Source organism: Nipponia nippon, unplaced genomic scaffold (assembly GCF_047370975.1).
Source record: "Nipponia nippon isolate SJK-2023a ecotype South Korea unplaced genomic scaffold, ASM4737097v1 scaffold_1, whole genome shotgun sequence".
NCBI classification, from domain to species: Eukaryota; Metazoa; Chordata; class Aves; order Pelecaniformes; family Threskiornithidae; genus Nipponia; species Nipponia nippon.
In genome coordinates, this window is record NW_028262290.1 from 79,081,430 (window position 1) to 79,093,851 (window position 12,422).

The 12,422-nt window shown below is 40.4% G+C and overlaps 1 protein-coding gene across 1 annotated transcript; it reads right to left on the bottom strand.

Moving 5' to 3' along the window:
* Positions 1-1,962: 1,962 nt before the first annotated feature.
* On the bottom strand, positions 1,963-10,124 carry LOC104018864 (carboxymethylenebutenolidase homolog). The gene is made up of 6 exons (XM_009472052.2): positions 9,824-10,124; positions 7,095-7,317; positions 6,205-6,312; positions 4,951-5,093; positions 3,405-3,496; positions 1,963-2,461 (listed from the first exon to the last, which is right to left on the bottom strand). The coding sequence occupies exons 1-6, from the start codon at positions 9,921-9,923 to the stop codon at positions 2,282-2,284; spliced, it is 846 nt and encodes a 281-aa protein (XP_009470327.2). The 5' UTR covers positions 9,924-10,124; the 3' UTR covers positions 1,963-2,281.
* Between the last annotated feature and the right edge of the window lie 2,298 nt (positions 10,125-12,422).

Consider the following 12,422-nt stretch of genomic DNA (forward strand, 5'->3'; position numbering starts at 1 on the left):
GTTATCCTCCCGTTACCCCAGAGCTGCACAGGCAGATGCATCAGACGTGCCTACACCAGCGAATGGATGTGCCTGCAATTCTCCCACGTGAAACTGTTTCTCCTCTATATGCTGAGTCCAGAGCCATGTCAGGACTGGCAGGAAGCACAGAAGTCACTGTCCAGCCCTTACCTCTGTCTGTAGGTCACCGGGAAGGCACACAGATCCAGCCCAAGGGCAGGATCAGGGAGGCCGTCACGAAACTTCTCACCTCCCATGTGGAGGGACTGTTTTTACCAGCATGGCTCACGGCAACAGCACCCTGTAGACCTGAAGAGGCTTTCCCTGTGCTGGCTAGACCTCCTAAGAACAGGCTTATCTCTCCTGAAATCAAACAGCAAGCGGATGGGAACGCGATGTGCAGTGCCCAAACCAGAGAACAGCACTAATCGCTGACCAAGGGCATAAGCCAAGGAGCAAGGGAAGCATTTGCACTTTTACCTCAGAGGTCTGCATGAAATCTTTCTGAAAGACAGGAGAGTTTCTTTAATATCAACTCAGTGTGGTGCAGGGAGAACTATTTTCTTACGGGAGATACACAGTGCATTGCAGGAGGAAGGGGAAGGAGTGACATGAAGAAGGGGTTCAAGATGGAGGGATGGCTGAAGAACTGCTGAGGATGTGGGGCCTGAGGTGGGACCCAGCTGGTGGGAGACTCTGAAGCAGAGGCTCTATGGAGTTCAAAGACACGCGTGCGGCCGCAGCTCCATCACAGAGCATTTAGGGCTGGCCTGGAGGGAGCCACCGGCTGCGGGGAGCCAGAGGGAAGGTGACTGCATGAGGGAGCAGCCAGGCGCGGCTGGCAGAGGTAACTGCGAAAAGAAAAATATTGTGGGGCAATGGAAACAACTGAGGGGCTGCACCTTGAAGGATAATATTATGTGAAATCTGAAGGGGCTCCCTGGGCTCACAAGTATTTCACTGAGGAGAAATTGAGCTGTGTTCAGTACAGTATTTTAGCCGCGTTTATTTCCTCAGCATCACAGATGTAGGCAAGACCTCACCACATGATTACCATGAATTACACTGAGAGGGACTAAAGGAGCAGAAATACAGTGATGTTGCCCTAGTCACTAGGGATGGGCTGTGCCTTACCAATCTTGATACCTAACTAAATCATAGTAGAGAGAAAACTGATGATACTGTAAGGATTTGTGAGGGTGAGGAGGTAATCTTGTCATCCAGGTTGGTTTAGATTCAACTCTGAATTGGGGGGGGGGGGGGGGGGGGGGGGTGTAAGGCAACTGCCCGAGGCCATGAGAGACGACAGAGGATTTACATCGAGCTGATTGCGAAATGATGGCAATGCACTTTCCTGAAAAAAAGGAAGGAGCAGCATCAGAAACTCGGGTGGTGCTGGGGCTTCTGATGAAGACAATGTGAGGGAGAAAGGAGTGGAGGACACCAGTGCTTGGTGAAAGAGACGTTATTAAATGTCAGACGATCCTGATGTGGAGAAGGGGCAGACAGCATAGCAAGAGGCCATTGCAGCTGCATCCAGATGCCTGCAAGTGTTTCAGAATCAAAAAGGAGGCTTACAATGGGGGGAAACGCAGGCATGCATCTGAGAACAAGAGTAAAGGAACAACACACCCCACAGACAGGCTAGGGCAGCAGCGTAGCTTACTGCTATCAAGCGACACAGAACTAGTAATAAAAGTATTTGTAAATGCATCAAAAATGAGAGAGGGGCAAAAGGAAAGTGCTGGCTATTAGCAGGAAGGCGAACTAATACCAGAAAGTCCAGTAAAGACAGAAGCGTCCAGAGCCACTTGGTTCAATCTTCACAAAAGTTAATTTTAAGATATTCTAAATGAAATTAATTTTATAGCAGAAACAGGAGGTGTACGGAGGGGAAAGAAAAATTAAAACAGAATAACTAGATGTGAGCAGCTTTCAGGAGAGCATTTATCAAGCACTGGCAAAGTTTCAATGATTTTTTTATTATATTGACATTAATATAAAAAGTGACATTTTCAGAGTCTAGAAAATATCCCACAAGATTCTAATAATTTTAAGATGCACAAGATCAAATTTTAAAATCTTTTTTACATTTACAGCTTTCAGCATTTGAAAAGCATTTCTAAGCATCTGCTTAAAAAATAAGTGCAAATAAGTAGTGTTATTGCAAGAGAGTTTTACAAAATATTTTGATGGTTTTAAGAACATTTTAATCAATATAGTCTGTATTATTTTCTGATTTACTACAACAATTGATTTATTTTATGGGCATTTATTTATGCTAAAGATATTTATTCAGCCAGTTGATCATATCCTTTCGTCCTTCCTCAATATAAGGTTTATCTTGAGGATTGATATCTTGTCTTTTGCGGTGTACAAACCCATGTGTCTGTCCAGGGTAAATTTTAACTTCATAATCAACTTTACAGTTTTGTTTAAGCTTCTGCTCCAGTAGGGTGACCTGTAACACAGAATGTTCCGTGTTGGCTGAGTACGGAGTTAACATGTATTTACAGTCCTCAAATTGTCCTGGTTTTTTACTTTTCTGGGAGCCAGACACAGTGTGTCCTTGCTATCATTTTCTCTTCTACTAATTTTATACCCAAATGCATTGCTGTTACTACACGTGCTTTATTTAACTAGGCTTTTTTCTCCAGTAAAATAACAGCCTGTGACTGTATAAAACTGCAAAAAAAGTATATGGGTTACTCTAATAAGTAACTGTACAAGTTACTGCTGATAGACTTCACACAAAAAAAAATGTGGCAAGATTTTGAATTAATTTGAAATTGAGGGAGGAGAAGCACGGGTACAAAATCAGCAGTTCAAAGCTACTGACACTTTTGGCAGGAAAGTGAAAGCCAACACCACTCAATGAAAGCGTGTCTTCCTCTTTGATCCGCTTGATAGATAACCATCTTTCTCCAGTCATTCTCCACCCGTGCTCCCCAGGAAGGCTGTTGACACTATCAGAAAGGAGAAGCTCTGCAGGACAGTGGGAGAAGGAAAAGGATAGTCACAGGATTTTTTAATTCTCCTGCAACTAGTGATTCCACCAGTACAGGTGGGGACTTTCTGCTGATTTTATGCTCCATCAGTATGATTAAAGAGGGTCTCCTATCTTAAACTTGACAGAAGTCTTCCTTTAGATTCTTGCCCTTTTCCTCCTAGGCACTCTCATATATAAATCATCCATATTTTGCAACAGAAACAGAAAGCATCTTTTAGTGTCACTGAAAAACTTTTTGATTTGGGGATAAACAGCATAAATTTGTGTAGAACTAGTGCAAGAGTGAAAGAGGAAGAAAAGTGCAAATTGGTTTTCTACTTTCTCTTAATTAAATATCAAATTAATCAAGCATGAAAAGCATTGGAAAAAAAATTATCTCTGATGGGAAATTCACCTGCTCCAATGGGATGTAGTCATCCTTTTCAGCAAAAATGAAGAAGGTGGGATGGAGCAAACTGGATCTGTCCTCAAAGAACCTGATGACTCCTAGGGAAGTAGGAGAGGCATATACAAAGAGTCATGCTACTTAAAGTGGTTAAATCACTACCAAAGCTATACACTCAAAATAAAAGACATTCTGATCAGTTAGAGCTGATCAGCTTGTAATGGAATTAAACACGCTCTGCTTAAAACTCCCTTTTGTTGTGAGAACTTCCTGTGATTTGGGATGTCATTAAAGACAGAAAGACCAGCTCTGCCTGAGAAAGTCAGGGAAGAATTGTTACATTTGCCCCATTCTTGTGGTTTTCTTTGGGCATCTGCTTCTGACCACTGTCAGAGACAGGGTCCTGTGAAAGATGGACACTTCAGAGCTGCTCACTGGCATGGCCAGTTTTAAGATAATTGTAAATATCCATCATTCCAGATACCTGGTTAGGATTTCAGTGTACGTATATTTATACTGATTTAAATTCATAACAGATTTATATTGTAATTCTGACTGTTCAAATATATTTGAATTTAAGTAGCAGTACAAATAACTAGCTACCACCCTGGCCACTCTTCATTATTGAAATTATTACAACAGAAAAGTAAAAAATTAGCAAGTAGCATTGTTGAATTGACACAGCTGATTGGCAAATCAGTGCAGCAAAATAGTCCCCATAAACTTTCTGGAAAAATATCTTCAACTTCCTTTCACCACAAATGAATATAAATTGCTCTGGGTTATAGAGAAGTACAGAGGTTTATAACAAAAATATTAAAGGTAGCATAAATGCCCTTAGTAACTAAGGTTACTTAGTAACAGAGAGTTTAAAAATGGTTCATATTAGTAACAAGGGGACACTACCAGGAGTAACATTGAGGAACAAGGTGTTCATGTCATGACCTGCAGGTCTGCAGCCTGTGCAGCCCCCAGCCCAGACGACCCACTGGCAAGAGACCCTGCACTCTAACAGAAGGACAGCAAAAAGGTTGCAGCATATCACTACTGCCATGTCTTTCCCTGTTAGCCCAACAGAGGAACAGAGTACAGACATGTGCATCAAACAGGTTTTCCAAACGGCGAAAACCAGACAGTGGGCAACAACCTGTCCTAAGACTTATGGAGACTGAGGTAAGCAAGTTAATGTGGCGAAGATCCACCTTATAGTAACTGCTGGCTCCTAAAAGATACAAAAAACGCGTCCAGAAACTATTTTGTCATTGCCAGCCAAGGGAAACCTGAGCCATAGTGAGGCCTTGGCATTTGGTGTCCCTTGTACGCTATGTTGCACAGGAGCGATCCTGGCCATGCGGCTTGGATACATAGATCTTGCTGGTTATGATTAAGTGCAAAAATGTGAGCGTGTAAAATCAAATTGCTTAAAGATTTTGTATGATAAAATCACCTTCTTCCATAAGATGTCACACGGAATTTTGTTACAGTAATACTCCTACAGAATAAGTTCCTGCATGGGTCATGCCTGCTCAGAACGTAATAGGTATTTGAGACTTACCATAGAGGGACACCCCCGTCATTAAATGAGGATTTTTCAGCATCAGATGTTGTACTGCTGCTCCACCCCAGCAAAACCCAATGACACCGATCTTCTTTGCACCACATTGTTCACTTAGATACTTCAGGGTGACATCGACTTCTCTGAGACATGTAAATGAAAGTGAATTAAGGCTCTGGCTCTATTCCCCTGGCCTCCAAGGTGGCTGCTGCTGCTCAGAGACTGGCTGGGCATCGATCTGCTTGTGGGAGGTGGTGAGTGACTGTCTTTGCATCACTCCTGGTTTTTCTCTTTCCTTCACTTATCAAACTGTCTTTATCTCAACCCATGAGTTTTCTTGCTTTTGTTCCTCCTGTTCTCTCTCCTGTCCCTCTTGGGGGGAGTGAGTGAGCAGAGTATAGGTGCTTGGCTGCTGGCTGGGGTCAACCCACAACACTAGTTTACTATTCATTTCTAAAATACAAGAGAAACTCCAAGGGAGAAGACAAAGGAGAAAATCAGTCTTCCTAGATCACTGTTACTAGAACCTAAGCTGATTTTATACACAGCAGTCCAATTAATTTCACAAACGGCAATAGTTGTCTTACAGGCTAACACAAATAAAAGTTTAAGAGACACACAGCCAGTCAACAGCACCCCATTATCACAAATGTGACTATAGGTAAACTATCATTGGGGAGACAAATATTTTATGAAATTGTGGAAGTAAATTTGAAATTGTCGCTTCAAAATCAGCAGTAACATTATGCAATCAAGCTACGTGTCAGATAAAAATAGGAAAAATATAGCTAGAAGAATGGGAAAGTAGTATGCTTTGAACTAGCTGGGATCTGATGGGGAACAGGACCAATGTTCCCTAGGTAAATAGCGTTTGGTGACTATGTTTGCACCCTATCTTAAATCCATGGAAGTTCTGCCTGCCTGCAGGAACTGAATCAAACCGTAGTAGAAGGAGTGAGCTGCGTTTTCTAGCCTTTGCCCGTTCTTTTCTTTTGAGTCATTCATCTCACTTCTACTCTCTGCACAGGTAAACAGTGGGCGCTTTTATTCTTGTTCAAAGTTCTACTTTTCTCCAAAAAGCACCCCTCACATAACCATGAGCTTGACCCACGTGCTGCATGAAATTTCTGTTTGTGGACATCCAGCTGTATTTGACCCATTAATAATTTAGGGTCTAATCCTGCATCTTTACTGAGGCAAAAATTCCTACGAAAGCAGGATGTCCACTTGCTGGAGAAGGAACAATGGTTGTACTTGTCTATTTTGCCGGCATTTCGGGTTTTCAGCCAGTCATCAAAAGACGCCCAGTCATTAGAAGGTTTCCAAGCTTCTTGTCCCACAAAAAAATCTGGGCAGATGGCTCTGCAAGAAAAATGAAAACAGTTTATGCCCATGAAATAATCTTGAGAAAGGGTTAAAGGGAAGTCCGTGTGTACTATATAACAAATTAATTTTGTTGAGTATGCATAGACTTTAATCTACCTCAAAGCACTATACAAGCAACCCTCATTATCTTTTTATGTCTAATAAGGAGACTTAGCATAACTTCCAGATACATTTTTCACTGTTAAAATTCATTAATTAATTTGACAAATTGTTAACTGCAATTGAAAATCCTTAGTGGTTTCCTACCAAATTTAAAAAAACAATTCTACAATTCACATGGTACATACCTTTGGGCTAGAAGGAATGCTAACCCAGTAATACAGGAAAGAGGATACCAAATATGCTTTCCACGTATCTGAGAAGTTGTTTCTTTCTTTGGCACAAGCTGGTACACTTTACCTTCACGGAATGACTTTCAGCTTCTCTGGAATTTTTACCGTAACAGCAAAGTTGCACAGATGCTAGGTCGGGAGGGAGGAAGCGGGCTGCTTCGGGCTCATAGAGGATGAAGGATGCAGAGTAAGATTTTTCTCTGTTTCCTCTCTCTTCTTCTGTGCTTCCCTACTATCTTGTTACAGTAGGACTACTCAACTATGTTAGACTTCTTACAGTGTTTTAACAAACAGGAAACTCTGTAGAGAAACATCTAAGTGAAGCCTATGAAATTATTTCTGTTTGCATCATTTATATAAAAAAAATAGTTGGTTGAACAAACCTTCTTATTAAAAAGACACTTTGAAAACAGGAGTATTTCTTACATGTATCCATTAGCCGCAAGCATATCAGCCATGTATCTGGTGTTTGGGAGCTGCCATCCAAATATATCATGGATCACAATCACAGCTTTGTCTGTGCCGGCAGGTGGTTTGCAAACGTACGCCTTGATGTGCCCAACTTGCACCTCCTGCCCACGGCCTCCATAGTCCAACCTGTCTCCAATATCACATGGGCAGGGCCTGGATTCATTAGCCATGTGTGATACTAAAGAACAAAAAATATTCAGTTGTGAATATCCCAGCATACCATACTGAAAAAGATCAAAATACTGCAGTATCATAGATTATCGAATTTTTGAATCATTACAGTAGTATCGTGAACATACTGGTTACTGTTAGATCTAACATGCAACATTAGTCAATAAGCCCATTGGGTTGTTTTTTTATAAATAATAATCTTATTAGAGTTAGTTATCTTACAAACCCTTCAGCGGGGACCTGGTACCTAACTAGGGCTTCCGTGCCCTACAGTAGTACAGTAAAAATAAAGTTAAGATCAACCAGCCAGGCAACCATCACAAATTATTTAAACAGTGATGGAGCCAGTTCTTTCACTCTTCATCATGTGCATGTCCTTGTCAGGAATGCATAACTTTCTTTAATATGGACTGTAAAGGCTTAATACAGGACTTAGCATTTTGAAGGAAAAAAAAAAGAAAAAGAGAACACAGCTACTGTGTAGAAAGATACAATTACACTTAGATTAAATGTGATATTTTCCTCCAGAGACCTAAAATATTCCATAGCTGACCTTTTCAGTGTCAAGGAATTCTTTTTCTAAACCAGCTTTAGCATCAGATATTGCAGACTCTTGAAGGAGGATACTTAAGGAAGGTGCCAGTAAAAATGTACCAGTGAAAGCCAGAGTATAAAACCATATTTATCTAATATTAAATAAGGAATGCATTCAAACCCCAAGACAGAAAAAAGAAAACCGAACATAAGGAAAAAATCCTTAAGTTGAGCCAAAAGTTTTATGAACAAGGCAACAGTAGGGCATGGTTAATTTTTTACGAACTATTGCTTAAACGAAAATAAACAAGTAATTCACAAAGGTCAAAAAATGCCAGCCAAATCTAACACAGATTTATGTAGCTCCTTGGTCTCAAGTTAATGATTTTATGCCACTGACCTTAGGTTAACCAGCTGAGTGAACTGACTTCATATTGCTGCAAAATGACTCAAATAACATATTTGAATATGCACAGAGTATCTCCAAATTATTAAAGAATGTGGAGAGAATTTAGATAAAGCTTTACCTAAACTCTCTACAGATAAATTGTGTGTACTAAGAAAATTTTGCTGGTACAGAAACAAGGATGTTCAAACTTGACTATGCCAAATACACTCACAGAGAGAAATGGGAAGCAGCAGGTTACTGAACAGTCCCTGAACTAGTGTGACTTACATAGTTGTGGCACTAAAGGGACAGCTTTAGCAAAACAAACAAGCAAACAACCCTACAGCCAGAAGATTTGCACAGGTTTCCAGGGACCAAGATGTTCTGGATTTGCAGGCTTTAAAATTGAGAATATCCCAAGCAGCATTAGCAGGACTAGGGTTGCAGATCTCGGGAGATTTCATTTTCACAGATCAATTCAAGACAAGGTGTATCTTATTTGAAAGCTGTCTTAACTCTGGGCATGCATTTATACTCATCTTCTACTTTTATTTTAAATAAGCTACACCTACTCATAGATGGTTTTTTTCCACATGTAGTCTCACATATAGGACTTCTAATTTAATATAAGTCTACCAGGAAAAAATGAATTAATAGATGAGCATATAAGACAAAATACAGTTTAAATATATAATAGGAAAGAGTGGATAACTAATTTTCTATCCACAAACTATTTCCTTTTGATTAGACTAACATATAACAAAACCAGCAACTGAATACTAAAGAAACATATATTTCAGAACTCCAGAAACACAAATGCAATGCCCTTACTTGTCAGTATATCCTTAAAGGCTTTAATTGCAAATATTTCACATTATCTGATAAAATGTAAAGCAAAATGTAAACCATGAAATGTTTGAAGATTCAGATACAGCAGCTGAGGAAAAGAGCTCCAGACACAAGCCTGCGAGGGGTAGTGTTGGCTTGTACGGTTTTATAAGCCATATAGACTTGCAAGCTTTGCAGCATAATCAAAACATTTTGGTGTTTCTACATTGCCATAGTATGCATTACATGCAAATAGTATCTTTTTCCATTTCTGAAATGCTACTGAAACATTCCTTAAAAATTAATCCCCCTCTCTTACATCCATCAAAGCTGTTCTTTCAGGAGGATCTGTAAACCCACAGCCTTGGTGTTCCACCATCTCCACCTGCAAGCACTCGAGCATTTATTTGAAGAGCAAACAATAACTTTAGTTTTCAGAAACTTGAACGTACAATCAGAAAAATATAAAGACATTGCTGTACGGCTCTTTCACTTCCAACAGACTCTCCTGAGCCCTCCCCCTGAGAGGTCTTCTTCACCTCAGGAGGGAAACTAAACGGTCCCTGCACCATCATCTCAAACAATTAGGGAAGAAAGTAGCCCCCGATGGCATTTAAATGAGCACGCACTCTTTAAAAAGCACATAGATAAAATGAAAGTCTCCCAAACATGCTGAGCCAGACCTCAGCATGCCCTTGGTTTACATTCCTCAGGAGGAAAAGCTGTGAAAGTTTAAAAAACCCAACCAAACCCCCACACGTACCTGTAGCACAGCAAGCGTGCGAGATAGCAGAGGCCGGTCGCAAGAGCTCAGCGTGAATGGTTACGACTGAGTGTGATCCCAAAAGACAGTGCCAACTCATAAAATGAAAGGGGTGAGTGCGAGGATCAGGTTTCTTCAAATAAGAGTTACGTAAGGCACTGCCTTTACCTTTGCCTATCGCAGAGTCCCAAAGCTGACAGGTCGCTCTTCTTAAAGCCGTTCATTTTCTTGCTAGTGTAGGCAGGGTGCGCTACTGTGAGGAGTACTGCTATAGCATGGTGCCAAACCTTCCTTTTAACTTACACAAAATGGTATTAAGCACTGGAGGTCTTGTCTTTTCAGCTTAGGAAACATGCTGACTTAGCTGAGCAATTCATTTAGACAAAACTTTTTTTTTTTTTTTAAAGGGTGTTCCTTTGTTTTTAAAGGTTGGGGTAGTACCACTTTTAAACATTACGTTGTCATTATTATTTCCTTAGACTATTCATCCGTTGGTAAGACATACCTGAAGTCATCAGCAGGGTGAGGCAGTGAAGTAGGGACATCGTTTCAAAGCTCTATACAAGACAAAGTTTATACAGGAAAAATATTTTCTCTTTCAGACTGAAAATAAATAACATGCAAAAAGGTAACAGTTTTGTAGATTGCTGTACATATCATTATAATAAGTGTTTAAAATGCTGATACATTTTTATCCTACCATCACAGGACGCTTTATACTTTCTTTTTTTCCTTTTGAATTAAAGTGACTTCCTGATCCTTGCATCCCTCCCATTCTCCTGATTGTATTGGATTATTAGGATTATTCTTTAAAGAGCTTTACCTAAGGATATTAGCAAGCCAAAATTCACTGTTTCCTCAGAGGCACATTTAAAAAGTAGCACTAAATGCACACACATTAGTCTACCACACTTTTGCCTCAGGATAGTGACCGGCCTTACAATTTAGTCCTCATATATAAGCTGTTTTCCCATAGTCTAAATAACTTTGTCAATGCTATTTATTTACAAGTCCTAAAATAAAGTCAAATGAAGGAAAAAAGTCCCACCAAAGAACTCCAGAGTGAAGTCATAAGGTTCAAAACCCAGCCCTTTTGTTTTGGTTTGGTTTTTTGGCTTTTCCCACTTGTACACTACAAACAAAAAATTATAGCACACAGGGAGCTTAGACACTCCACGGCACTTTCAAAGAACAGTAGTGAAATAAATGAGAGAAAAACTGGCAGTTTAAATCATTCCTGGAAAAGAGAAATGACAGCAACGCTTGCAGAACCTTCTCTCCACTGGAGTTGCTTAACCACATTTCCAGTGCCTTAGTCACAGTAACGTGGCTCTGGAAATCCTTCCTTATCCGTAAGACTGTTGCCCTTTACCGTAATATTAACTTTAAACTTTAGAAATCAAATGGCTTTTAATTTGATTTCCTGTTGTTTCCGTGTCCCTTGCTAAGCAATCCACACAGTTTCTTTACTTAGAAGTCAAACTTAATTCAACTCATCATGACCTCTGTACCTGCAGTCGGTTGCGCTTTGTACTATAAACACATACCTCTTTTGGATCTCGCATTCCCACCTCTTACTCAGTGACTTCGCTTTATCGCGAAGATCTGGCTGTACTTGTAGTAACTTGTAGCTACCCTTTCGCTTCAAACAAATGCTGCATCTCAGTTCGGTTTTTTCTTTTCGCTTAGTCACGGTGTTAGCGTTACAGTACACGTGCCGTTTCAGTATTTATGAATGACTGCTGTTCTCTAAATATATGACCTGATCGTCCTCTTGCGCATTAGCTAACCTTCTAATGCTAATGGAACTCCATTAATGTGGAGTTATCCAGGTTTTACACTGGGGTAATTAAGGTAGAATAAACTTCCAGACCTCTGCCACCTTCTCCTGGGAAAATGTGTTGTGAGAGCTGTATCAGCCAGGCAACAGCTGGATTAATATATTACATACAGATGGTATCATATGAAAAGCAATGCTAATCAGCAGTCGCAGGCCAGAATTCTCTGAAGACCTCCCCACAGGAAAGACGGAGGGCCATTAGCAGCATGCAAAGGAGGAAAATATCGATGGGAAAAAGCAAAAGAAATTAAAATCCCATTGAGAGAGAGACGGTTAATACATACTATTGACTATTTTTAAATGACACACTGCAATGTATATTTCTCTGATAGTATATCAGTTTAATTTGGGAGATTGTCATTAGTAAAATTAAGGCTTTCCTAAATTACATTTTCTTCCCATTAAATCACATAGCGGTCTTTATCAGTAGCACTGAGAAGGTGAAAGGGAACATACATTCTTTTCTTCTTTTTTCTCCTTATAACGTTAGAAGTATCAGCACCAAGTGCAGATACCGGGCAGCTGGTGTCAAACTAGCAAACACAAGCCTTTCTCCCCATGAGGCATAATTAAAGTGTGGAAGTCACTGTCAGAGGCTGCACTAGAGGTCAGCATTTCAAGCAGGTTCAAAAAGGGACTGGCAAATTCACAGAGGCTCAGTCCATCAGTGGCCATTCCACACACCGCTCCGGTGGCAACATCCAGCTCAGGAATCCCCTGAACGGCCGGCTGCCAGGGTGCGGAGTGAGAGGGGAAATT

What these genes read in the sequence shown, in the direction of transcription:
- LOC104018864 (XM_009472052.2), bottom strand. Translation starts at nt 9,923, where the DNA reads ATGAGTTGGCACTGTCTTTTGGGATCACACTCAGTCGTAACCATTCAC. An exon ending in AATGCCGGCAAAATAGACAA is followed by an intron (nt 5,094 to 6,204) that starts GTACAACCATTG and finishes TACATGTCTCAG; the next exon opens with AGAAGTCGATGTCACCCTGA. An exon ending in ACTACATCCCATTGGAGCAG is followed by an intron (nt 2,462 to 3,404) that starts GTGAATTTCCCA and finishes TCTGTGTTACAG; the next exon opens with GTCACCCTACTGGAGCAGAA.